Source organism: Hyposmocoma kahamanoa, unplaced genomic scaffold (genome assembly GCF_003589595.1).
Source record: "Hyposmocoma kahamanoa isolate Upper Pololo Valley unplaced genomic scaffold, ASM358959v1 79, whole genome shotgun sequence".
Classification (NCBI taxonomy): domain Eukaryota; kingdom Metazoa; phylum Arthropoda; class Insecta; order Lepidoptera; family Cosmopterigidae; genus Hyposmocoma; species Hyposmocoma kahamanoa.
Genome location: NW_020653993.1, coordinates 1,095,594 through 1,122,066, shown reverse-complemented (window position 1 = coordinate 1,122,066; position 26,473 = coordinate 1,095,594). Strand labels below are relative to the sequence as shown.

Sequence of the window (26,473 nt, the reverse complement as noted above, 5' to 3'; positions counted from 1 at the left end):
TTTTTATTTAATAAACCAGATGCTATATAAATGACGCAAACAATTTTTTTCTTCATCCTGTTAAGTTGTCAAAGATTGAGATAGTATCGATTGCCAGTTCACAGTCTATTTGTTATTTCTTTTTAAATTTGAAATTACGAACAATCAATATTAAGATTTTGTACTGTTTCAAATTACGAATTTGTGAGTATTTGGCGACATCTGCTCTGATAGTAATCGAATCTTAAGGCAACTTCCATTGTTTTTTTCTTCCGTGACTGCATGCAGTCGAAACTGGCTTCATGCAGCCGACATTGAATTTAGCTAATGACCGTGTCATTGCCTTATCTCCGAGTTAATTTTGACATTTGAGGTTTTTCACTTTCAAGCGATTATGTACTGTGTAAACAACTAACCTGCGCGTATTAACTATGGAATCTATATCGCCATAATTATCCTTATCTGCATGTCTGGATGGGCGGTAGATATGTGCACCGACGCCATCTTGGTTCCGCCATGGTTTGTCGTACACGTTATATGCTTCATCGTCGCCATAACCTGTTAAAAATAAAATTAAAACTATACATAGAGGCATTAATTCGTTTTGAAATTACGAAAGTATGACCAGTATGTCTAAATATAACAAGACGTTTTTTCAAAGGAATTCAATCAAATTAGCATTCAACCATTTGATACCCACAAAAAACGAAAAGCAGGCAAGACAAAACACTGAGCTAAAGACAGTCAACTTCACTTGTAAAATATTTCTAGACGACATATATAGGTGTGACATAGACATAGGCACACCCCGTACACTCCCTACAACAGCCGAAAGTTATTTACCTACTACCACTACGTACATCAAGGCACTATCTGCACACGCGTAAATGTTTGCGTGAAGGCAGGGTTAACTATCACTTCTCGTACTATTTATTACGTTACGTGGTCAAAACGGCAACATAGCAAAAATTCTAACGCGAATCTGTTATCTATAATTAATTAATAGAATCCTAATAATTACACATGTTCATTAGGTATTTACATGGACATAATATTATATTTTACATTAATTCACTAACTAGAATAATATTGAAGCCTTACATTCTCAAACTCGTATCTTATATAGAGTGATTATTCAGGACATGGAAAACTTTATATTTATTTTAAATTTCTTATCAAGGGTGTTAATTTGGATGCATTACTTTAAGAATAGGTAAAAGCCAGTGTGTGAATACGAAGGAAATGTGATGTGACATCAGCCTGTAAAAGTTGTATGTACAATCCATTAGTTTGTTATAATTATTAATACAAAGATCGAAGACTCAGGGTCGTATTCTAGAACTCTATTCAGTGCTCAAGTCAGGATTGCACTGGAAACACAAGCACTGGAAATACGACCCTAATGGCAGGGACTTGAGTATGATATCAAGTGCTTTAAACCATGCTCAAGTCAGGATATGAGTATGATTTCAAGCACTGGAAATACGACCCTAATGGCAGGGACTTGAGTATGATTTCGAGTGCTTTAAACCATACTCAAATCCTGACTTGAGCATTAAGTAGAGTTCTGGAATACGGCCCTTAGAAAAAATTCCTTCGATCCGGCCGGATTCGAACCGACGTCTTCTAGCACAGCGTGCCAGACGCTATACCAACTAAGCTGGTAGCTGTAAAGGTATCTAACTGGGTGACGAAATACTTTCATAGATTTCTCATAGATGGCGCTACGGGTAAAAAGTCGTTGAAAAACCAAATAGACACGACAACAAGCACATAGAAAAATTCGCGAGGTCCGCTGGTTCGTTCGGTTGCTTAACCTTACTATACCCGCGCCAAATAGTGTAGCCCATATACCGGCGCACGGTGCGTGTGACCGAAAGTTCGAGGGCCGTTATAGTATGTTGTTTAGAAAATTATCATTGTAAAATTAAGTTTAATATTAAAAGGTAATATGTAAAATTGCATTAAGCAAAGTTTTATAGGAAATATTTTTTTCATAAGAGATAAACAGTCTTTTATTACAGCATTGGTAAGTTACAGTATTCCTAATCGGCAAATAATTCGTCATCGTGTACGGGTACATGTGTTGTGTGCACGAATACTCCTGTTACGCTGAAAGGAAGTTAGCCACAAATCATGCAGCTAGCAGTGAGTCCAAAGCTCTAACGTTTTCCGTTTAAGAAAAAATACGGCAAATGGTAATCGTCGGACTGCGAGACCAATGCGCGGGTAAACGAAGGTTAATATAATAATAATAAAAATAATTAAACATCAATTCAATAAAAAAATAAATAGTTTCAATAACTTTGTGCTTTAAGATGCGAGTTTGAGAGAGTAAGGTGACGATACAGCTAGATGTATAGATATAGCAACAACGAGCGATATAAGAGTTATTAAAACCACCAAATATTAATGAATTACTGTTTTCGAATTCGGGATTTCCGAAAATGGTTTTACTGCGTCGTATTCGAGTCGGACTTAGTGCACAAGCGACATCCGAAGTGAATCCGACATTTCTATACAAATCTCGGATTCGGACGCGCTAAGAAAGTAGTTGGTACTCACCACTGTCCATTCCCTTGCTGTTATTAAACAGTCTTTGGTCGAACATTCCTTCCGCGCTTTGCTGCTGCCTCGCCGGCATGCCTAAAGCTATTTGCTCGGAGATATCGCGTTCTCTGTCCTTTACCAATTTAGACCTGTAATTAGATATCAATTCTGTATTAAACAAAATGTATAACATCAGTGAATGGAAGTGTAGGGAGAGGTAGACTTTTCGATCAGATCTTTGTTCCTGTAGGTATTCTGATATTATCTTTATGTTATGTAATGGGGGGTAGTTTACAGTTTGGAAAATAGAGATCAGTTGCGACTAAGCTCTCGTGTTTGATTCATATATCCTTGCACATGTACTTTGACAGTTCCCACTAGTTCTATTATAAAACTACTATTAAACTACTGGCACTTTTTTGTCCCAATTGTTCTATTAAATTATATTAACTGCCTCCGTGGTCGAACCTTGCCGGACTGTCCAGAGTTCGATTCCCGGGCCGGGAGAAATATTTTTATGGCCTACATTGATTTATCTCGTGAGGTTGGGTGTATTTGTGGTTGTCTATGTGTGTGTTCATGGCATCCGCGACACGGGGTTTCCCTAGTGCGGGGCTATGTAAATAATTATTGCTGAAAATGACCTTTTATCAGGCGCGGCTCTCGCGAGGTTCCTTTCTCGCTGCCGTTCCTTGTGGCGTTCGGCCCTGAGCTTGTCCCTCTCGGCGGCCGTCAGCCCGCTCTCGTCAGGTTCTACGGGTTCCATCTCGTCTTCAGGCGCTCGAATTCCTGCAAGGGATATACTGTTTCAGATTTTGGTAGTACGTGAAACTCATTAGCAGTCAACGACATTCAATCATGTTCAAATGCAGAGCGTAATTGTCCTATCAATGTGATTAGACCACGCAATTTTTTGTTTTTATATCATCAAGTGATGGGACGAACAGGTCCTGCGCCTGATGGTAAGTTACACGCCAGTCCATAACAGTTACAGTGCCATTCAGAGCTTTAAATCGCAAAGTTCTGAGGGGCACTTGGCCATTGCGCCCATCGCCCTGAGACATAAGTTGACAAGTCCCATGTGCCTGTAATTTCACCAGCACCCTTACGTTTCAAGACCGGAACATAGTGATGTTGACATTACTGCGTGGCGGCAGAAATAGGTAAAGTGGCAGTACTACCCTGGACGAGCTCTTTCACAAGGACCTCTACTGCTACTAAATTGGTCAGTTTAAATGGAATTCTGCATATCCGGACACGTTCAGATTATGTTTCAAATCAAATCAAATCAAATCATTTATTGTGTACGCACGTCTATAAGGTCTTATTTAACATTGTTGTGTCAGTACGTATTGCCAATTTAACGGCATTCAATTTACATAATTAAATTAATTTAACAGTATACTACTACATTTTAATTACAAAATGTCAAATCTTAATTTTAATTTTAATTCTTAATTATATTTATGTCATTATTTTGTGGTGGTTAACTATTATTCTATGTTCTTGTCATTTAAGTAATCGCTGACTTTATAATACGCTTTCCCAGTCAATAAATTAAATAATTGCTTTTTAAAATTGGCATTGTCGTTAGTCTCAAGTATATAATTAGGCAGCTTATTGTATAGTTTTGGCGCCATCGCACAAATATTATCATGAAAGAGGGTAGTCTTACAGGCAACCAGTTTCAATTTATTGTGTCTTCGTGTCCTTTCCACCCTGCTGAAGAGTGTGAGATTTTTCCGAACAAAAAGAACCGTTTCAAATATATGTATATATGTTGTAACGTTTTATTTATCGTTGGACGACTGTCGCGTCTAGCCCCAGTTCCCATATCACGACATCTGTCGTGGCCGTGTCGTGGACGTTTATTTTATCGTTATTTTAACGTTTTGTAGATCGTGACGACAATTTACCAGTTCACGGCAGCCGCCTTGTCGTTTGAACGACAGAATCATTTGAAGTTATCGTCTGACGACTGTCGTTCTAGCTCTTGCCATTATCACGACAGCCTGTCGTCGTAACGTGAAAAAAGTCGTGAACAACAGTTAATCACTATCAGTCGTCACGACATAATGGGGACGCACCTTCTCGCGATATTAAAGCCACATGATTGGTTCGTCGTTTCCTAGTGCATTTTGATAATTGTCGTATATTACAGTCGACTATAGAATCATTACTAGCTTTGCCCCAGCATATCAGACACCAATTAACCAAAGAAACCAGAAAAAAAAAAAAGGAATGAAAGTGATATTGTAGACAAGCTATAATCTATAATAAAAACATTTTTAGCCCAGTGGGAGAATGGTTGCTTTTCAATTAACATATCGAAGGTTCGAACGTTAGTGGCAATACCTCTTACTGAGGAAAACATTATTTTTTAAATCATATTTTCAATACGGCCTGTAACACTATTCTACTATATCGTCTCGCCTCGTAGTGAGAGACATGTCCTCACATGAGTATAGAGTTTTAGCCCTCTTCGCTAACGCGTCACCGGTTGGCTTCTTAGAGTTAGAGCCATATAATGGCCACATCGCATTAAATGTAGCATATCTTCAAGTTTGGTACAGAATTACAGTGAAAGAATACATAGTGGAGATTCCGTTCTTTTTATTAGACGGTAGAACTTATTTAAGGGAAGATGGCCAGTATGTAGTCTAAAAGTCAAAGACCAATGCATTTCTAGAAAGTGCACCGTCCACAAACCAGGGCTTTCATTTCCAAAACTGTTCAACACTTGAACAGTTTTGTACCAAATTCCTTTCATTTCAGAAATCTCATCATAGATCTTACTCCACATATCCATATTTAGCTCTCTTACAAATGGGATGATTTCTACAGGGTAACCTATCACTGTTAACCGAAAACCGAATTATGGCCAAACCGTTGTTCTTTCAGGATAATGGAAGTTTATCGCAAAGACACGATTAGGTTCTGTTAGATTAGGTTAAAAAGAAAAACATTTTCCTCTCAAAACTACTTTCGAGGTTATGAAAATTCGAGCAAACGTTGTTTCTTAAAATGTCAATTCGGACTAGTGATAGGTAATCTTTCTGCAGCAAGAGGTTTACATGACGGTTTTATGGATTCCGTGATAGCGTCTCTTGCTAATTTATCTACTATTTGCCTTCTAAGTAAGTCCTGTCCGTGTGATGTAATGGAATCCATTGCAGCATTATACACATACTCTTGGATAGTAAATGAACTAGTAATGTCAAAGCATACGCATGGGTATACCTTAGTCTCACAAAACACATCAGATCACATCACAACTTTGATGAGGCCTGGACATTCCAGAGGGTTCACAACCCATGGAATGGCCATGGCTTACAACGCTTTCGAGTTGTCCCGTTCCCTGTAAATTGGGTTGACATAAAAAATGTAGAGATTTAAAAAACACTAACCAGCTCGATGATCTCTGGCTCTTTGCGCCAACATTCTTAAATGTTCTTCCTTCTTCTCCTTCTCCCTCTGCGCCAACCGTCTCTCGAGTTGAGCTCTGGCTTCAACGGCTTCACGCGCCTTTCTGTCAGCGATGTACAAAGCTTCGGCCAGTTTTGAGAAATTTTCGTTTATATGCACTTGCTGAAGGCCTCTTCCGTCTGCTGCTAGACGTTTGTCAAGGGGTATTGTGTAGCCTGTAAAATTCAATGTTCGTTGTCAAAATGCACTTTAAACGCAAGAGTTAAAATAAATATTGCCGAAATTGTTATTTAGTGATAGTTTTCACTGAAGAAGTTGGAGTTTTAGGAGCAGTAGAGAGATACTTATGTCCGCCAAGCTGTAATATGAGCATTACTGCGTTCCGGTTTTGAAGGATGTAGGTGCTGGCATAATAAAAAAAACTCGGAGTTATATTTTCACGAAAATGAGGTGAATTTTAACGTACCTTTAGCATTCTTCCAATGGGACACGCAAGGCGGTACCTTCCAGTCCCTCTGCTGCTTGACGGAGACTCTCCTAGGCGGGGAATGCAGCACGGGTGCGGGAGGAGAGGGTGCCGCGCGGGGAATCTTCTTGTTGATTTGGAATCGCGGGGGTTCCATCGGGTCCACTTGGGCCTCTACCATTCTGGAAGATTATATAATATCTTTACGCAACAAAAATAGTGACGATCTCAGACTAACGGTTTATATTATGAGCGCTGGATGGGGCGGTCCTAGGTTCGACTCCCGGTAGGATCAATTAACGCACACACACACATTCAGCCTCGCACTAGGGAAACTATCGCGGATATCAAGGACACACACATAGACAACCACAAATTACACCCAAACTCATGACAGAAACAAATGTAGGCCATACAAATATTTCTCCCGGCATGGGAATCGAACCCGGTACCTCTTGCGTGATGGTGGTTAAATGAACTTTTCTAAATTGATTCCTATCTAGGTGTTCTGGATTGTTGGATCTGTGTGATTGTCTAGCACATTATATTTAAATTGATGAGAGGTGTTAAAAAATTAAACCCACTACAAATAGAGTCACTCAACTCACAGATGGTCTAAGACCGTTGCAACAGATGTATAAGTATAATAAAAAATATTTATTTAGGAATCAAATCACGAGTTTTATAAATACTACGATAAAAATTAGAATGTGATAAGTTTAAGTAAGTACAAAACTGTGTCAAAGTAGATTCAGCAATTGGACGTAGTTAAGCAAAAAGGATCCAACCCACAAAATTATCAAAAAATGGGTTAATGTACCAAACGGTTCGTAAAGTCTAACCTCTTAGATCAGCAAAAAATCCATATAAACATAAATAAATATCTCTGGAGTTACATGACATTATAAGTTTTGAAAATAAACAATAGTGAGAATCACTTTTATACTTCAAACTGCCATATCTCGAAAGTGGCTGGATGTGCATTGGATCCTTTTTTTTCACTACAACCAATTTTCGAAAAAATTCGTTACCAACATGCACTAAATCATTGAGCACTTGCGTTATTGTTCAAGTAATAACTCCTGACTAACTCTGTCCTCCTTGTCATGATAATAGTACATAGTGTATAAAGCGCGGTAAATAAGGAATTGCGAACGAGACTCTATTACAAGCCCGAAGACTCGAGGGCTTTCGGAGCAGAGGTTCGTAATTCCCGAAACATTCAATGTTTTTCATTACACTTGCTATGATTGCATTAACTTTACTATAATATCCCAAATAAAACCCTCGGGCCTTTTTTTTCTCTTTCCAATCATGGTTAGTGTTGACAATAGTCAACTTAGTCTTTTTCTTAAGGACACTAAAAAATTACGTTATTTTGGGATAGGTAGATAAACTATATTTATTGATTGATGTACTATAGTTGTTAGCCAGTTGCCTATTGTTTAATTCTCTTTCTTTTTCTTTCTAATTATGACATGAAAATCGAGTCAGAAAGTTAAAACGCATAACTAGAACTACACGAAGAGTCGTTGCAATAGTTTTAGGATTCCGGAGAAATGTCCATAAATCAAACAGTATGTTTGAAATATAATCTCAATAATTCTAATTACATGTATTAAGTAAAAATTTTTTTGTCGGAATACTTCTAAATTTCCGAAAAATTGGTGATTGCAACAATTCGTCGCAAAGTTTAGACAAATATAGTTTAAATAGTTATTTGGTTTAACAAATATAGTTTAAATAGTTATTTGGTTTACCAAATAACGTCAATTTTTAATGTGCTTAAGCGATTTCCCGAATCCCGAAAAAAATCCAGGACAAAAAATTTTGTCATAAAGTCTCCACTTTCTGTCTCTGTTATTCGAAGTTTAGGTGAATATACTCTACCTATTCCAATCACTGTTAATAACTGAATTTCTCTTTCTGTACTTTTAGTTTGACACTTCATATCATGAGCTGTAAGCTCGTGTCAATATAGTTAAAGTATCATCAACAACTAACCGGATAACTCGTTGTTTAGCGCCCGAGTTGAAGGTGCCACCCTGCTGCGCGGGAGTGTACCGGATGTACTGCGCAGGCGCCTGTAAGAAGCAAATACTATCAACGCATGGAATAGGTTGGTGTTCTCTAGTCAGAGTAGAGAAGATAGCTAGTTTGGAGATTGTTAGAAGTTACTTAATAACACGTGTTTTTAAGAAGTAGATATATTAACTAGTACGTGAGATGGTTACCTATCAGTAGTACGAAATACATTTGCCAGAAATAACGCTTGCTCGAATTTTCATAACCTCGAAAGTAATTTTGAAAGGAAAATGTTTTTTCTTTAAGCCTAATTTAACCTAACCGAACCTAATCGTGTCTTTGCGATAAACATCCAACATATCCTGAAAGAACAACGGTTTCGTTATAATATAATTTCGGTGTAATGAAAATTCGACCAAACGTTATTTCGGAAAAAATAATTCGAGTTTGTGATAGGTTACCATATGGGATAGGTTTGTTTATGATACTATGTGACGGGACGAACTAGTCGTGTACCTGATGGTAAACAACACGCTAGTCCATAACAGTTGCAGTGCCACTCAGAGCTTTAAATCTCAACGATCTAAGAGGCACTGCCACTGCGCCCGTCACCCTAAGACATAGATAGATAAACACATAAGTTGAAAAGTCCCTTATGCCTGTAACTTCACCAGCACCCCTTACCCTTCAAAACGACGAAAACCGTAATAGGTAAGGTTGCAGTACTTTCTAGGACTCTGAACTCTTCCATAAGGAGCTCTACTTCTACTACTGCTACAAAATGGTGAATATATAGATGCAAAAAAATGCAATGTTTGAAGAAATTGACGCAAGTGGAGGAAGGTTTGTCACATGGGTAGCAACTGTAGGTTTGTATTCCGAGCCTGTCCTAGTGGGAGACAGGCGTGATGGTATGTAGCAACAAATCCACAGAGTAGCTGGTTACAAGCATGGATGAAATATCAAGCAATATCATAAGCCCAATTTTTTTCTTTATTATTACTCAGCTAACTGTATTTGACTGAACCAGCATTCTAACCTTTCCAGCAGTTCAAGTTCGTTAAGTGCCGCTTGATGCATGCACATTTGTACGAGTAAATTAATAAAAATCTGTCTGTATTTGACGGCTTTTAACTAGATTAAGCATTCTGTCCCTTTCTCATTTATAATATTAAAGAGACAGATGCACTAAGCATAAATTAATTTTAGCTTGTGTTTGCCAAAACTGACGCCAACGTCCATTTACAAAAAAAAAAATAACTCACAGCTTTAGGTGCAGCTTTGACAGGCATAGCAGCCGAGATCTTGGCATTGGTCAATTTCTCCAGTGCCTGTTTGGTTTTCTCTGTGATATCCTGGATGTCGTCATCTGTGGGTTTCTGGAGGGTAGGATCATCTTCTGCTAGGACTTCTGATGGCAGAAGGTCTGTTAGTTTTGAGTAGATTATCTGCAAATTAAACATTACATTTAGTGAGCGCTACATCTATAGCCCGATACTACTTTGTACTGTTTTAATTAAATGATTGATTAATATTTTTGTTAGTTTGTTTGTTTGTTTGATACATTAATTTAAGATGTAGTCACTTGCTTTAGCAAGGAGGTATGAAAGAACAGCATGTCATATAAAATTGGCAAAGCTTTTTAAAGGCTTTCAACACCCATTGAGCTAAGATGATTTGTAGAGGTTCCCCACATCAGGTTAGCACTTTCCTGCCATTTACTCAATTACCAAGGATTGCATGTATATAATCGTTAGCAGTGGCCAACTGCTCTATCCATCAGTTTCCGTAGCCTGCAATGTGTGTGGCCTCATACAGTTCCAGTTGCAAGTACAAATTGAAAAAAAAAAAACTGTTACAGGCATTTTAGTGCAAGCAAAACTGAATAATAATACTACAATAATGACCATAAGGGTTTGAAATAGGAAAAAAATCAAATGTATATGCACTTTTGCACAAGCTGAGACACCTGTAACTCTTTTGAAATCTGGTTGCAAGATTCATAAGATAAAAATGTTACCTTATCAGCACTGTGTCCCTGCTTGGCAATAGCAGAATATTTGACTCGGCCAGATTCATCGAGCTGGACAGCTAGAGCATTAGATGTGCTCTCCTTGCCTCTTGCCCCCATGCTGAGGGGATATTGGGCTACATGGATTTCGGGGAATGCACCTCCATCTGGAAAGAAATTAACATGATAATATGTAAGAATGATAAGTTACTAAGTACAGTACACCTTTTGGACATTCGAAAGTCCCAGTCATCGAGTATATAACCAGAAATAGAGACAAAATAAGGCCATCTATCCCTGGTAACTTATCAACACTGGCATAGCACAGCACCAACAACTGATTGTGTGTAAGTCTTCGTATAATCCAAAAATATTCTGTATTTATTGTAATAAAGATAATATCTCTAGCAATGGGGGGCTGTTCCATTCGGTGGTGAGGGAAAAAACAGCAAAACATCTAATTATAAAACAAACTGAATCTCATTTCATCAGTAATTAAATATGTAATTTTTCCATTTTCGTTCATCATAGCAAAGCTCAAGTTAAACTGGTCGTTTTGACGTCCGTCAATTGTTTCGAATTTGGGCTGGCTAATCAGAGCGCAGATATCACCGTAAATGATTTGGCAGAATAGTTTTTAAACAAATTAAATGACATTTTAGCGTTTGACGTCTCTCTTTGGTTATACTCGATGGTTCCAGTTGAATACTACAACTTCAAACATTGTAGAGAAACTCTGAAATTGGACAGGTATAGTCATCTTGTGTGCGGCTTGCATCTCACTATAAGGTGTCACCCCTCATGGAAGTGACTTGCACAGATATGATAATTCACATGGTCTGACCGTACAAGGTTGACATTGATATGTGTTACAGACATTATTAAAAACAAGCTTAAAAAAGAATGAATAATGGAGAAGGCACACAAGTTTTCGTAATACCTACCTATATTGAGCCCACTTGCTAATTTTGTTGAAACCACTGGACAGACTAATGATTGATGTTAGCTTACTAAAACTACCATGGAAATTACTATGCATAACTTAATTTTTACGTAACTTAATCAGCAATTTAGTATTCAGGTTAAATATATACTTTTTTAAGTTAAATAATTTGTAAACTCCTGGCCATTGAAGAGCAGAAAAAAAATTGCAATAGCAGTTGCATAGTACCTTTATGGCTGGTCACTAACAAGCCAGCACACTTAATAGTAACCCCCCACCCCCTCTTCCTGAGATATATGATAAAGTATATTTCATATAAAAACCAAGCAAAAACACATAATCTGACTTGAAAATTCAAACAAATTTGCTTCTGGCACTCGCCTGCCGCTGTCACAGCATGCCTGGTTCTCTCACTCGGCTTGTGCAGATTCTTCACATACTGACCTGACCTAACCTACTGAATGGGGGATGCAATCAAGATTTGACCCATATAAAACACATTTTTTTTCTTGGTGTCAAACATATTTATTAGTCATTGATTTAAGCGTTTTAAGTAAATAGTACGAGAAATTTTAAAAATAACGTAAAATAATAAACATTTTCATAAAAAAAAAGTATGGAGGAAAGAAACGCATTTTGCATTATTTCTAAAATTTTGCCAAGACAACCAAACATTGTGCATTCCTAACCTATAAAACCTGTTTGTTATCATTTAAATATTTATTAATTTTTATTGTATAAACTATGAGTTTCGGTAAGTTATTATTTTAGGATTACACTACTGGCTACAGTCTATTCACCATATCAATTTCAACACTCAACTCAAATGTTGGTATTGTTGGTGTCTTTTAGCAGACTACCAAACATACAAAATTCTGGCTTTGACACCATTTCTGTCACCACCACCATGCTGGGTCCCAAGCATGTTGGACTCATTCAGACATGTCCTTGCCAAAATGATTCCCAAACACACTGAATATTATGCGTGGACAAATAATGTAGGTACATTGGAAATGGCATGTCATATGATATAAAAAGAGAAATAATATAGTTCACCTCCGTAGTCTTCTTCCCTTCGGGGCACCCATCCTCTCCTCTGCCCATAAGGCGGGACGCTACTCTGCGAGACCACCAGCGCGCTGCCGACACGCTGAGCCTTACGTTCGTCATCTCGATCCCACACCTGCTGTGTAGGAGCAGGTAAAAGGCTGAAAAATATCACTAAATGTTAGTTATTTTACTACGTATTATTATTCGTTATTCAAAGGTTTATATTCGTGAAATTCTGTTGTAAAAACAAATATAAGTATGAATACCGAATAAAGTGCACTTGAAAGAAGAATAGCTAGCGTAATTATGAAGACATTCATAAAAATACGAAAAATAAGCATATTGTTGATAAATAACACTTTATACATGTAGGTACTTCGTTTAGTAATAGAAGTAATGTAACACAAATAACGATAGAAATTAAAAAGATCCTTATATTTTGAACTTGTTTCAACTATGGAATTGCAAGAAAATAAGACAATTTACAATAAATTAAAAATTACACACCTCGACAGCGACGACATTTTGTAGTGTACTTTTTTAAGTATCGTCTGAAAAGATATCGGATTTGACATATATTTATAATAATCAAACACCACACATAAGAAAACAAAGAAATCTAATGAATAATGGTACTTGAATTTGTAATCTTCAATATATAAATATAATTTACATTAATTAAATGACCTCCAGGCAATTTTCAGGCTTTTATATTTTTAAATTCGATGTATAATATTTTTAGAACGCTTTAAAATTCCTGAACGAAATAATACAATTTTATCTTTTTGGCAAAAGAATCTATGCAATCAGCCTAAAAATATGTATTTATCTAAAAATACAGGCGATCTTGCAATTTTTCAGGGATATTTAAACCATTTCTATGCTATTTTCTTTCTGAACATTTCAATATAACGCAAAATTTTGAGATAACTATTGAAACAGAAATTCATGACGCAAAAAATGGTGGAGAAACTGTCAGATTCGTATATAAATGAAGAGGCTGCGAACGTCCCCCTTTTATAACCTCAAAAATGCGCGAGATGTATCACAGTTTTGTGGCGAAGTGAGCTTATTTTTGCCACAATTCTTTGTTAAAGTGAACGGAAAAGCAATATGCCGTCGAAAAAGAGAAAATACAATGCACGGTTCCCGGCTGTAAGTTGAAATTCGTGTTCCTACAAATGAAATATGAAAAAAATGTTTTGTTTTTGTGTTTAATTTTTAGTATATTAGTGGTTATTGACATTGTTTGGTTTTAGGGACGGATCAAAAAGATAATGCAAACTGACGAAGAAGTGGGGAAAGTTGCCCAAGCCGTACCCATCATAATTTATATCCTTTTCAATTAAATACGATTGTAAATTAATATTATTTTATGAAGCTTCATCTTAGGCGATGGCAATGTCGAGGTCTTACTGACGCATTATTCTATTCTCTATAATGCCTTTAAGGTTTCCATTGAAGCGTAGGTTAGGTAAATTTTGTTTGTTGCATGTTGACAGGATAATATTATCTATATTGCTTTACAGATCTTTTAAGTAGTGGTTTTTAAAATGACTGTTTAATAAATAAGTTTTCTTTGTGATGAAATTTAAAGTGAATAGTCACTGAAGACCTTATTACTATGTAAGGATGGACAGTTTACCTTTACAACCTGAATGGTGCTTCAATTTAGATTGCAACAGTAACTTGGAGGTAATCTAACATTGACATGTGTCATACAATCCTTTACTGACATGTCTACTTGTTATACAACTGTCACATGGTATGTGTAGTCTTATTTTAACTTTTGAGTGACATCATGAACATTGATGTTAAAGTATCAATATAGATCTGACCATTTTGGCTGTAATCATCAATGCAGGTGCTTAATGCTACTGCATTGAAAAACATAACAATGACTGTTAAACCGTTTATGGATTTGCCATAAAGTTTTATATCAGACTGTAATTTTTATAATTATTAATACAAAGATCGAACACTCAGAAATTTTTTTTCCAAACAATTTGTTCGGCTTCGAACCAACGTCTTCTAGCATACTGTGTCATAAGACTGCTAGGTATGCTAGAAGATGTTGGTTCGAATCCGGTCGGATTTAAGGGATTTTTTCTGAGTGTTAATAATTATAAGAAACTAGTGGAGTAATTTCACAAAAAATAATTGAATATCAATTCAATAAAAATTTAAAAAGCCATAATTTTTTTTAAGTGGTATAAAGCGACACAACTGCCCATGGCAATTGCAGTGCCACTCAGATTTAAATCGCAAAGATCTGAAGGATACTACTAATACGCCTGAAAGTCTGAGACTTAATAGACAAGTCAAAAAATTTTGCCTGCCCTAAGCAGTTAAAAAGAACATGGTCTATGGTGCCATCCTCAATGCCTCACTCACAGAGAGAGGTATCCCTTATCCTGATTTTGGCAAGATGAACAGGTGTACATGCTTGCCCAAGCGACAGATGGTGGATACGGCCTGTTTACTAAACATTGATTGTTTGAAAAACCAGGGCTTAAATACTTTCTATTGATTTTTTGTTAAGTCCATTTTTGGCCACATGTCGATTTTTTATTAGGGCTTCTACAAATTAGACGCTTATAGAAGCACTACCGTGGCGCGACAGTGGTGCAATAGTCGTGCGTCTTCTGTAGCGCTTCAGTAATTTTTAGTTCACTATTGATTGTGACCAGTGTTGGCAGACTTTTGCGAAGTTAATTTGCCAATTTATGTGTGTTAATAGCCGATATTCATCCAAGCCCTAAAATCCCTAAAAATCAAGAAAAACAATTCTATAATTGTACTTGCTGCCAGAGATTGGGGAATATGATCTCTCTTATTTCCCCCCAATTCACCACATGTAGAACTACTCAAACCCCTAAAAGAGTTGTTTTACAACTCCATTGCCCACAAAATCCCAATCAAGTTTGTAATTCCCCAGACATTTTATTTAAGTAGCCTAAAATATCCTTTTCCTATTTCGAACATAGCCTAAATATCGCCGAGTCGGAGGGCTTTTGGGAGTAAACAAAGGTCATGTGTTCCGTAGAAAATGCGGAAAGCCAATTTCGCACAGGAATCTACTGTCTCATTGCGTGGGATTCCCACATGTCCAGGGGTCCAGACTAGCACCACCTTTATACCTTGCTTGTGACAATCTAATAGGGCCTCTTGAATCCTAAGTGTGACTAGGAACCGGAAGGAAGAGTGGAAAGTATTTGACAAGATGGATTGAAGGCAACTTTTGGAATCGGTGAAGATCATGGCGTTATTGAGTTTATGAGACTTGACATTCCAGTAGGGCAATTGCTTCACCAGTAAATACCGAAGAGTATGACGAGCATTTGAAGCTTAAACTTATCTTACCAGATGGGATACATACTGCTGCTCCTAGAGGACTTATTGCTGAAAGTTTTGAAGCATCAGCAAATGTGATGCGCCAACCGGAATACGCGGAAGCGATGTTTTGGTTAAATTATTATATTTCAATTCAGTTTCATTTTTATCTCAAACATAATATTACTGTACAAATTGCACTACATGTCAAAGTATAAGAAATTATATTGAGATCGTCAAACAAAAATGAAAATTATAAAATGAAAAATACACAATAATCGTAAAATTACCAATTCATGAATAATAATATTGTTGTTATTAAATTACATTTCAAATATCATTCTTCATCAAGGATCCTCATAAGTTGATAACAAATACATCAAATAGTACATAAACATGGACATTAAAATAAAATAGGAAATACTTAATAGTGTTTCATTTTTAGGTCCATAAATTCATTTACAGAGTATAAAGGGTTTAATAGTATACCTGTATAATTTAAGTTTGTATGTCCTGTAATTTGATTTACCTGTAGGTACTGTGTTGTCTTAGTGAATAGATATTTTGAGTTTAATCTACGTCGACTTAACTTCTACAAATATCCACTCTTCAGGGCGTGTGTAAATATTGTACCAAAATCTCCTTAACTTAGTTGTGTTTCCACCGACACCTCGCACGCTAGAGCTCTTCGTAGAGTCGCTACTGAGCAAGGCGTTGCAGGTCACGTTGGCTCGGAATGCGAAGACACTCAGTCCCTCACATGTGAAGCAATGCATTCTGGCTGAGTCCAGGTTCGATTTCCTACGAGATTTGGTGAGTTTTTTTTTTATTAACATTTCCAAGCTTTTTTAAGTAATTAAAAACAATGTCATTTATTTATTTATAAGAAAACTCTTGCGAACTGACCGATTAACCAACATAACCAGCAAAATTCGATATTTATTTATTTAATAGGGCTTGTTATAATGATCAATACAAAGTTGGATTAGAACCAGCGCCTTCACCATACCGTGGTTGACACTCTCCCAACTGAGCTAGAAAACAAAAAAGCAGAACTTACGAATTTTACTATGTGCTTTTTGCAGACCTTTACTTTTGGTCTTTTAAGAATCTATACAACCTTAAATGGCTTTGGTTATTGGTTAATTCCGTATGACAGTGAGTATTGAATCAATCATTTTGGAAAAAATATATAGTAACACTGATTAATATACGGTGTGAAAACACGATTCCGAAAAAAAAGTACGATAGAAAAAAAAACACAAAGTTACCTCGAAATTTTACTTTGCATATACCAATGATTTTTTTTATATCAATTGAACAAATTATAACACTCGTATACTATACGACATACATTTTTCAAATGGTTTTAATTTCCTTTGTAAAAATATAAATTCTGAAATAAAGCCAGTATCCCTGCCTTGCGACCCAAGCTAAATGAACCGTATTAGTACGCGAAAAATTAGAATTCGAGCTGAGATAGTATCGACTCTTAGGGTCGTACTCTAGAACTCTATTCAATGCTCAAGTCAAGATTGCACTGGAAACACAAGTACTGGAAATACGACCCTAACGACAGGGACTTGAGTATGATTTCGAGTGCTTTAAACCATACTCAAATCCTGACTTGAGTATTGAGTAGAGTTCTAGAATACGACCCTTAGTGACTTGCCGTTGCGCCACCGGTAAGGAATCGAGAAATCTATGAAAGTTCGGATCGGATGAATTTTTCTTTGTATTAACAATTATAACAAACCAGTGGAGTAATTTCATAACAAATAATTTAATGTCATTCCTATGACAAAGTAATACTTCGTGATATAAACTTAAAATTAATAAAGCTTATCTAGTTCTTAGGTTTTCGCGATTGTTACACATAGGAAATGAAACTATTTTTCCGGATTTAAATCGCGTATATTTGTTTTTTCAAACAAACCGACGTTTCGGACCCTTTACAGGTCACATGGTCCCCGTTGGCCAGTCAACCGTAACCATGCGACGCGATTTAAATCCGGAAAAATAGTTTCATTTCCTATTAATAAAGCTTACCAATTAAATGCATATAGATGCGTTAAATTTAAAAACAAACCTTTTAACCGTTATGGTACCACATAGTACTATGCATGCATTTAAATTAAAGGTATCCATGGCATTATTTTAGTAGCAGTAGATCTCTTTACCTTACCTATTTCTGCCACCAAGCAGGAATGTCAGCATTACTGTGTTCCGGTTTTGAAGGATAAACGTTCAGTTACACGACGCGAAAGATTTCGCGCGGCCGCCGGGCGGCGACCGCCCAGTTACCACGCCTTCATGTACATTAATGGCGAATCTGAATTCTATTTACTAGGCAACAATATTTAAATTCCTCTGAATAATACATTCGCGTAGACCAAATTCAAGCCAGTCTCGCCCGTACGCCCGAGACGCTCATTTACGTTAAAACGTAAAGGTTAAATAAATAGAGCGTATTTTGCCATGACAGTTGATTCACGCGGTCTCCGCGCGGCGGTCGCAGGGTGAGCGCGATGAAACTCCTGTCGAATAATGTGCCTCAAGGGTGCTGGTGAAATTTTGCAAGCGCATGGAACTTGTCAACTTCTGTCTCAGGGAGATGGCCGTAGTAGCAGTGCCCCTCATATCTTTGCGATTAAGAAATTTGGGCGCCACTGCAGGTGTTATGCACAGGCGTGTAGTTTACCATCAGGCGCACGACTTGTTCATCCCGTCGATTGATATTATAATAAAAACTATACATAGAGGCATTAATTTGTTTTCGAATTACGAAAGTATGACCAGTATGTCTAAATATAACAACTTTTTTTACAAATAAATTCAATCAAATTAGCATTCAACCATTTGATACCTACAAAAAACAAAAAGAGAAAATCAAGCAAAACAAAACACTTGTAAAATATTTCTAGACTACAAAGGTGTGACATAGACATAGGCACATCCCGGACACTCCATACGACGGTCGAAAGTTATGTACTACTACTACTACATACAGCAAGGCCCGGTGCAGATATAAACATATCTGCACACATGCAAATGTGTGCGTGAAGTGGCAGGGCTACCCATCACTTCTCGTACTATTTGTTACGTTACGTGGTCAGAAAATTCTAATGTGAATCTGTTATCTATAATTAATTAGTAGAATACTAATAATTACACATGTTCATTAGGTATTAACATGGATATAATATTATAGTTTTCATTAATTCACTAACTAGAATAATATTGAAGCCTTACTTTCTCAAACTCGTATATTATAAAGAGTGAATATTCAGAAGATGGTAAAACTTTCTATTTATTTTAAATTTCTTATCAAGGGTGGTAATTTGGATGCATTTCTTTAAGAATAGATAAAAGCCAGTGCGTAAATATGAAGGAAATGTATGCGAAATCAGCCTGCAACATACAATCCATTTTTTGCATTTCAGTAACTTTGTATTTTAAGTTTGGGAAAGTAAGGCGACAATATGGAAGATTAAATATTTATTTAAAAAATATATTAACAGCACTTAAAATGTTATATTTTGGACAGGTACTTTTAAATAAGGTAACCATGATATTTGAAATTACGTGTCCAAGTGTATCATTACCTAGTTAATAATTAAGTATATTCACTTCGTAATATTTATCGGCAATACAAATTGAAAATTAGATAATCCTTGTTTAGGTCACGAAATTGTGGCGTCTCATTATATTGATATAATAAATCTGTGTATAAATTACGTTCCAGTAAATAAATGAAGAAAATAATGACTGAACGAGTCTCAGATATAAGCTTTTTTTACTTACTTCATTTCATCTGTCGAAAAACGAAAGAAACTCCTCTCTTTATCCTGTTTAGATGATTATAAACAGCCGTACACAGCACAATTCACGACCATTATAAATACTAACGTACAATGATGTTATTTATATATTAACGTACAAGTTTCGTAATGAATAAATGAAAACTACATTCAAATATCAAAGCCGTGTTAGCGCGAAAACAGCTCGCCGGCAGCCTTGTTGCCGATCAGTCAATGTGCGGTTGGTGCGGTATCTAAAACTAGGGAGGGGCGGAGATTGTCCATTCTCGTTACTTTTTTGTTCTCTGACATAGGTGTGATATTTATCACTAAAAAGTCCAGTTCACAATTTTGAAAAAAATTATTGTGTTAATGTGTAATTCTCATAATGGAGCAAAGCAGGGACACACTACCATAATTGATTTTTCTCAGTGCAATCGTAAAAAAATTATGCAGCCTATCTGACATTCTACGCGTTTTTAAGTTGAGTAACATCTTGTTTTGACCAATAGAAGACGCTTTGTGTCTTATTTATAATAAAATAAAGATTTTGAAAATAGCTGTTTTATAAGTCTGAAAATTAACAATTTTGATTATTAGGGTCAATATAATTCTTGAAATGCAGTGTTGTGGCTGCTTACAACTCTATCCCGCCCGCCGCTGATGGATACTTCATTTAAAATACAATAACAAAATACGTATGTAGTTTAACCAACCATAAACAGGATATATGTAACAGACATCATTAGGCATAAAGGCTGTCTTTAAAAAGGCTTGTGACGATGCAACCTCTTTCATTGTCATCCAACCTTTTTATCACCCGTTTCTCTGGTTCCTGGCCATTTTGAAATTTTTAATCGTTCTCTAATTCTTTTTCTTTGTCATTCTTACTTTGCTACGTTCCGCCGTCACTCCCATCAAAATTCTCGAGCCGACAAGACGTGCTTTCTCTCATCGTGTATCATTCCATATTAAATTACAAATACAATTTCTTATGTACGTTTTATAACGATTTAACGGGTTTGTGCACATGTCACACACTTTTTGTGGAAAAGATCAAAATGTCGAAGCTACCGCAAACAGTTTCCAATACGTCAAGAAATGGTAAATTCTACAAGGACGTCATCAAGGCTACACTACAACGTACAACCTTGGACATGCTTGGGCGGTGCTAGTCATCCGCGTGACAACCTATAACTAGACCTTGACAATGCGCCTTGGGCATGTTTTCTCTTAAATTTTTCCTCCAATGATTAAATAAGTGATAATTACTAACTAATGTAAATTGAAGTATTGCATTTTCCTCGGCTATCGGCATTTATTTAGCCTAGTAAAGGTATCAGCACGCTTGCTTTTAAATTTCAATAACGAAAATAGTTCTAATTGTATGTGCCACAGAAGTCTCAATTATGTGGACACCCTACTAGATACTCGGCTAAGGAAATATTGAAAAGCAAATTATCTTGTCTAATAAGCCACCATTTAAAAGAAACAGCTTTTTGACTAAACCTCAATAGGACGAATATTTCTATATTGCTTATATTTTAGGATATTTTAATTAATTCACATTTCTACGTGGGGCGCACTATACGTTTCCGGAATGAATAAGAAAAAAATACTACAAATGGTCAGAAATGAATTTATTGTGTCTCAAAATGGTCTCCGTTAATGCACTTTTTCATACGAATGAACCAATTTTGAAAACATTTATGCCACTCCTCCGTGACAATCTCTGAAACATGTTTCTCATACTCTTCGACAGCCTCTTCAGGTGATGAAAATCGTTGACCGCGTAACTGGTTCATAATTTTTGGAAATAAATAAAAGTCACAAGGTGCCAGGTCGGGACTGTACGCGGGATGGCTCATAAGGTCAACGTTGTTCACCTTCAAAAATTCATTTGTCAGTCTGGCCGTGTGAGAACTGGCATTATCGTGGTGCAAGATGATACGACGTTTACGGTTATTTTTACGGAGTTTGTCAGTAACTTCCGGCAAACAAAGGGTCGTGTACCAATCACTATTCACGGTACAACGATTCTCCAAAGCAACAGTAGCCACGTGTACAGTTTTATTAAAAAAAGAAACAATCATCCGCTTAGAGGCACTTTGCACGCGCGCCACTTTGGTTGGTTTCGGCTCATCTCGAAAGACCCATACGCTCGATTGCGCTTTGTTTTGGGATCGTGACTATAAATCCATGTTTCGTCACCTGTTACTATGTCCTACACCAAATTTGACGCCTCTTCGTTGAATATGGTAAGCGTGACATTGCACCAAGTGACGCAATCGTTTTTTGAGCATCAGTCAAATTGTGTGGGATCCACCGAGAGCACAGCTTTTTCACACCCAAATGTTTGTGTAGTATTGATTGTATTTGGCTCATGCCTATGCCTAAAGATGCCTGAATCCCATGGTATGTCACATGCCTTTCTGTTTTGATCATCCGGCGCACAGCATCGATGTTTTCGTTGTTCACAGCAGTGGACGGGCGACCATTACGAAATTCGTCATTGAGATTCACACGACCGCGTTTGAATTCTGCAAACCAGCTATAAATAGTCGTCTTGCATGGTGCTTCATTGCCAATTTGAAGTCGAGCGAAGCTCCGCTGAGCAGTTAAATTACACTTAAAGTCTTAGAAAATCATACTACGAAAATTTTCACGAGTTAAATCCATGGTGATGTAGACAACCAATTTCTAAAATGACGCCATAATGTAAAAACAAGTGACAGTCCGATGAAACAAACTGTATTCTACAGCCAGAGAGTCCCATTTTCAAATGGTTTAATTACTTTTTAAATATTGTTTATGTAAGTGGCCAGTTTCGAAAACTTATAGTGCGCCCTATGAATAGTGTGTGAACTGACGGACCACAAATAAATATGAAATTTACGAAATCCTTTGCTTTTACAATCTTCCTTGTGATTTTTACTAAAGTTTGCGGATAAATATTTTAATTAATTTACTCATTTATTCGTTTTTTAAATGAGGGCCCTCAGGGACTTTATAACGAACAGTGTAATAATATATAATCGTTGCCAAATTACGTTTTATTCGTTGTGTAAATGTTTAAAGAGGTTTTTACAAAATTTCTATTAATAAAATATGCCTAAATAAATACTTACCCAGAAATGGAAGCTTTGGTGTGAGAACTGAGAGACCGCGCCTTAGGTGGTATACCCTTTTAACATATGCTTTACAAATTCCAGGATGCATTTTACAAAATGCTTTACGACTTGTACTAAACATTCCAGTTGTTACAACTGGCAAAAATCATGTGGGCCCTCAGACCACACACATCATAACAGCTGCGTTGCCACCCAGAGCTTCAAATCGCAAAGATCTAAGGGGCACTGCCACTGCGCCATTCACACTGAGAGTCGTATTCTAGAACTCTACTCACTGCTCAAGTCAGGATTTGAGTATGGTTTAAAGCACTCGAAATCATATTCAAGTCCCTGCCATTAGGGTCGTATTTCCAGTGCTTGTGTTTCCAGTGCAATCCTGACTTGAGCATTGAGTAGAGTTCTAGAATACGACCCTCAGACATAAGTTGAGAAGTCCCATTTGCCTGTTATTTCACCAGCACCTCTTCAAAACCGGAACGCAATAATAAAATTGGTGCAATTGAGCTTGAATACCTATTGTAGTGTAATATATTATATTATGTAATTATGTATATATTGAGTATAATACACATTGTAATATACCATTACAGTGTTATTATTTATTGTAATTTTTAACCGACTCGACAAAAAGGAGTAGGTTCTCTATTTAATTTATTTTTATTTTACGCGATTACTTGGATTTCAGCCACTCTCCGTTAATCGATTTCAATAAAACTTGGCAAATAGATATAATTCCATAAACTTTGCGGTCGCATTTTCTATAAAAATGTTATTATTGTATTCAAATGAAATTAAAATTGTATTTAAATTTAAATGGCATGAATTTAAATGATCTAATCGGCAAAAAATCTAAACGGTCGTCTTTATTAATGTTTGATCCTTTTTCTCTCAGTCATAAAATAAATTAAATAGATGTGTATTTTCATCTGCTCTGAGCTAATGTTTGTTTTGTATAAATTAACTTTGATAGTTTCATGATGAGCCTCAAAACTTTTATATATATAACAACAAGTGACGGGACGAACAAGTCGTGCGCCTGATGGTAAGCGACTCGCCTGTCCATAACAGTTACAGTGCCATTCAGAGCTTTAAATTGCAAAGATCTGAGGGGCACTACCACTGAGACATAACTTGACAAGTCCCGTGTGCCTGTAATTTCACCAGCACCCTTACCCTTCAAAACTGGAACGCAGTAAACTATAAAATCTAAACTATCCTAAACTTGTCTTGAAATGTTTACTACACCGAGGGCGCCCTTTATTAATGTTATTGTAATATTGCAGGTGAAAAACATCCCCGACGTTTCGGCGGCTGAAGAGAAAGAGATGCAGATGAGTGCCGAGAGCTCACCGAATTCCTCCAGGTAATCTAAATTATATGATGGCGCAACTGGTGCGCCTGTTCGTCCCCGAGCTAAATAAATTTACATCATCAGACAGACATCTCATGCCGGGGCTGGTAGCTGTAAAGGTATCTAACTGGGTAACGAAATATCATGGATTTCTCATAAATGGCGCTGCGGCTAAAAAGTCGTTGAAATACCAAATACAAAGATACGACGCAATTATATAGAAAAATTCGTGAGGTCCGCTGGTTCGTTCCAAGGCTTAGCTGGTATAGCGTCTGCCACGGTATGCTAGAAGACGTCGTTTCGAATCCGGCCGAATCGAAGGAATTTTTCTGCGCGTTCGATCTTTGGATTAATAATAATAACAAACTAGTGGAGTAATTTCACATAAAAATAATGGCATATCATTTGTATAAAAAATTTAAATAAATAAATTGAATCTACGGCCTCGCGTTCATCGTCTGCTGGCAATGACGGCGGCGGTGCGCACTGTGTCTCTTAGTAAATCACCGCTTCTTCGCGGTCTGCACTATCTTAATGCGCTAATCGTATCTGGGCGTCTACTTTCGTTGTCCGTCTGACATCTATCCGAAACAATTACTGTCAAGTTAATATTAGACATAATGAAAAGACAATGTCAAGTATGAAGCTTCATTCGCGTCATGCGTCTTATAACTTATTCGAGTATTACTTATTTGACAGTAACTGTTTCGGACGTATGTCGGTTGGAAAAAGAGAGTACATTAGCAGCACCAGACTGCGATGAGTTTGCAAGTAGACGGGTGGCTGTGTATGTTGAATGTTTGAGGTTTTGTGAGAGGATGGATGAGCGTCCATCCATTCGTGAATTGCTAAAATTGTCTATTTATAAATTTCAAAGTTTTTTACTGTATTGATGTGTAATTGAATGAAAATATTTTTTTTCAATAATACCAAGTGACGGGACGAACAAGTCGCGCGCCTGGTAGCCACACGCCTGTCCATAACAGTTGCAGTGTTACTCAGAGGTTTATATAGTAAAGATCTGGGGGCACCGCGACTGCGCCCGTCACCCTGAGACATAGTTGACAAGACTCGACCCTTCCTACGTAAAGTATCGTATGTCGAAATTGCCAAGTTTACAGGGGAGCGTTTTAAACTTCTGAATTCACTGAATTAAGCATAATACGTGACTTCAGCATTTCTCAGTTTTATTCGGCAAAGCTGTTACTCACATAGAGTATTATAAAATTCTAGATATCGGTTAGATGATCACTCTATATGAGTAACGAATGAATTTAGAATTTTAAAACGCTCCCCCGTAAACTTGGCAATTTCGACATACGATCCTTTACGAAGGAGTGATCTCATATGCCTGTAATTTCACCAGCACCCTTACCCTTCACAACCGGAACACGGTACTGTGACCATTACTGCTTGGTGGTAGAAATGGGTAAGTTGGCAGTACTTCCCTGGACGAATGCTTTTTAAAAAGGGAGTTGTGCGCGACCAACTGCAGCATATATATTGGTGAAATTACAGGCACATGGGACTTGTCAACTTATGTCTCAGGGTGATGGGCGCAGTGGCAGTGCCCCTCAGATCTTTGCAATTTAAAGCTCTGAGTGGCACTGCAACTGTTATGGACAGGCGTGTAGCTTACCGTCAAGCGCACGACTTGTTCGTCCCATCACTTGATATTATAAAAAAATAAAGAAAAATATATTGCGAATTCATACACGAGGAGTCCTGCTTGTCTTATGAATTGCGCGGAATTCGTATAAATATTTATTTAAAAAAAAATTAGATAAAGATATTCCGAATTTGGGACAAAGTCCTGGTAGAATGTATACTACATTCACAAATGTATAAATGTACATACTTAACTTAAAAAGTTAAGCCATATGCTTTTGAGAAACAACGGCTATCTCACTGGAGTATCACCGCTTTAAATAAAGAGTCGCTTATACAAAAAAATTTAAAACATGAGAATTACATTAAACTTTAATTTTGATTCACGCAGATAATTAGTCAGTTTGTGGCCTTCCAACATATTCGACAAGCATAATGACGTCCGATATTGAGTCATTATCCAACGATGTCGCGTATGTTGAATCAGTTAATCAATTTAGCGTCTGTAAAAGAACGGATGATTATATGCACAAAAATACATACCCATGCTTTCGGCTTCCACTGTTTTACCCGATGAAAAGACGTGGACGAGTAATGTTACAAGCGACCTCTTTACACTGACCTTGAAAAATCCAGGTTGTCGTTTGAGAAGTTCAGAACACTAACTACCATAACAGTTTTAACCAATCCGTTTTTTAATTGACGATAAATCCGGATATCCTTATCAGAGATACCAAAATGCCGTACCGTAATCACTGTACAATAATTTTTCATAGCCTTCTTTTAGTCCAATCAAAAGA

The 26,473-nt window shown here is 36.9% G+C and overlaps 2 protein-coding genes across 3 annotated transcripts in view; one reads left to right on the top strand and one right to left on the bottom strand.

The window, feature by feature from the left end:
• LOC113233589 (puff-specific protein Bx42) overlaps nt 1-12,974 on the bottom strand; it is a 15,887-nt gene extending 2,913 nt beyond the window's left edge. The window contains 10 exon segments of the mRNA XM_026468737.1: nt 312-537; nt 2,545-2,678; nt 3,174-3,318; nt 5,937-6,170; nt 6,422-6,603; nt 8,426-8,505; nt 9,712-9,894; nt 10,467-10,624; nt 12,457-12,608; nt 12,958-12,974. Coding sequence (XP_026324522.1) covers nt 312-537; nt 2,545-2,678; nt 3,174-3,318; nt 5,937-6,170; nt 6,422-6,603; nt 8,426-8,505; nt 9,712-9,894; nt 10,467-10,624; nt 12,457-12,608; nt 12,958-12,974 — 1,511 coding nt within the window.
• Nucleotides 12,975-13,461: 487 nt separating this feature from the next.
• Nucleotides 13,462-26,473, top strand: part of LOC113233570 (dr1-associated corepressor) — an 18,107-nt gene continuing 5,095 nt past the window's right edge. For both annotated transcript variants that reach the window (XM_026468709.1, XM_026468708.1), the window contains exons 1-4: nt 13,462-13,605; nt 13,710-13,782; nt 16,454-16,596; nt 23,998-24,077. In XM_026468709.1, coding sequence (XP_026324494.1) covers nt 13,564-13,605; nt 13,710-13,782; nt 16,454-16,596; nt 23,998-24,077 — 338 coding nt within the window. In that variant the 5' untranslated portion in view covers nt 13,462-13,563. The remainder of the gene's footprint in view (nt 13,606-13,709; nt 13,783-16,453; nt 16,597-23,997; nt 24,078-26,473) is intronic.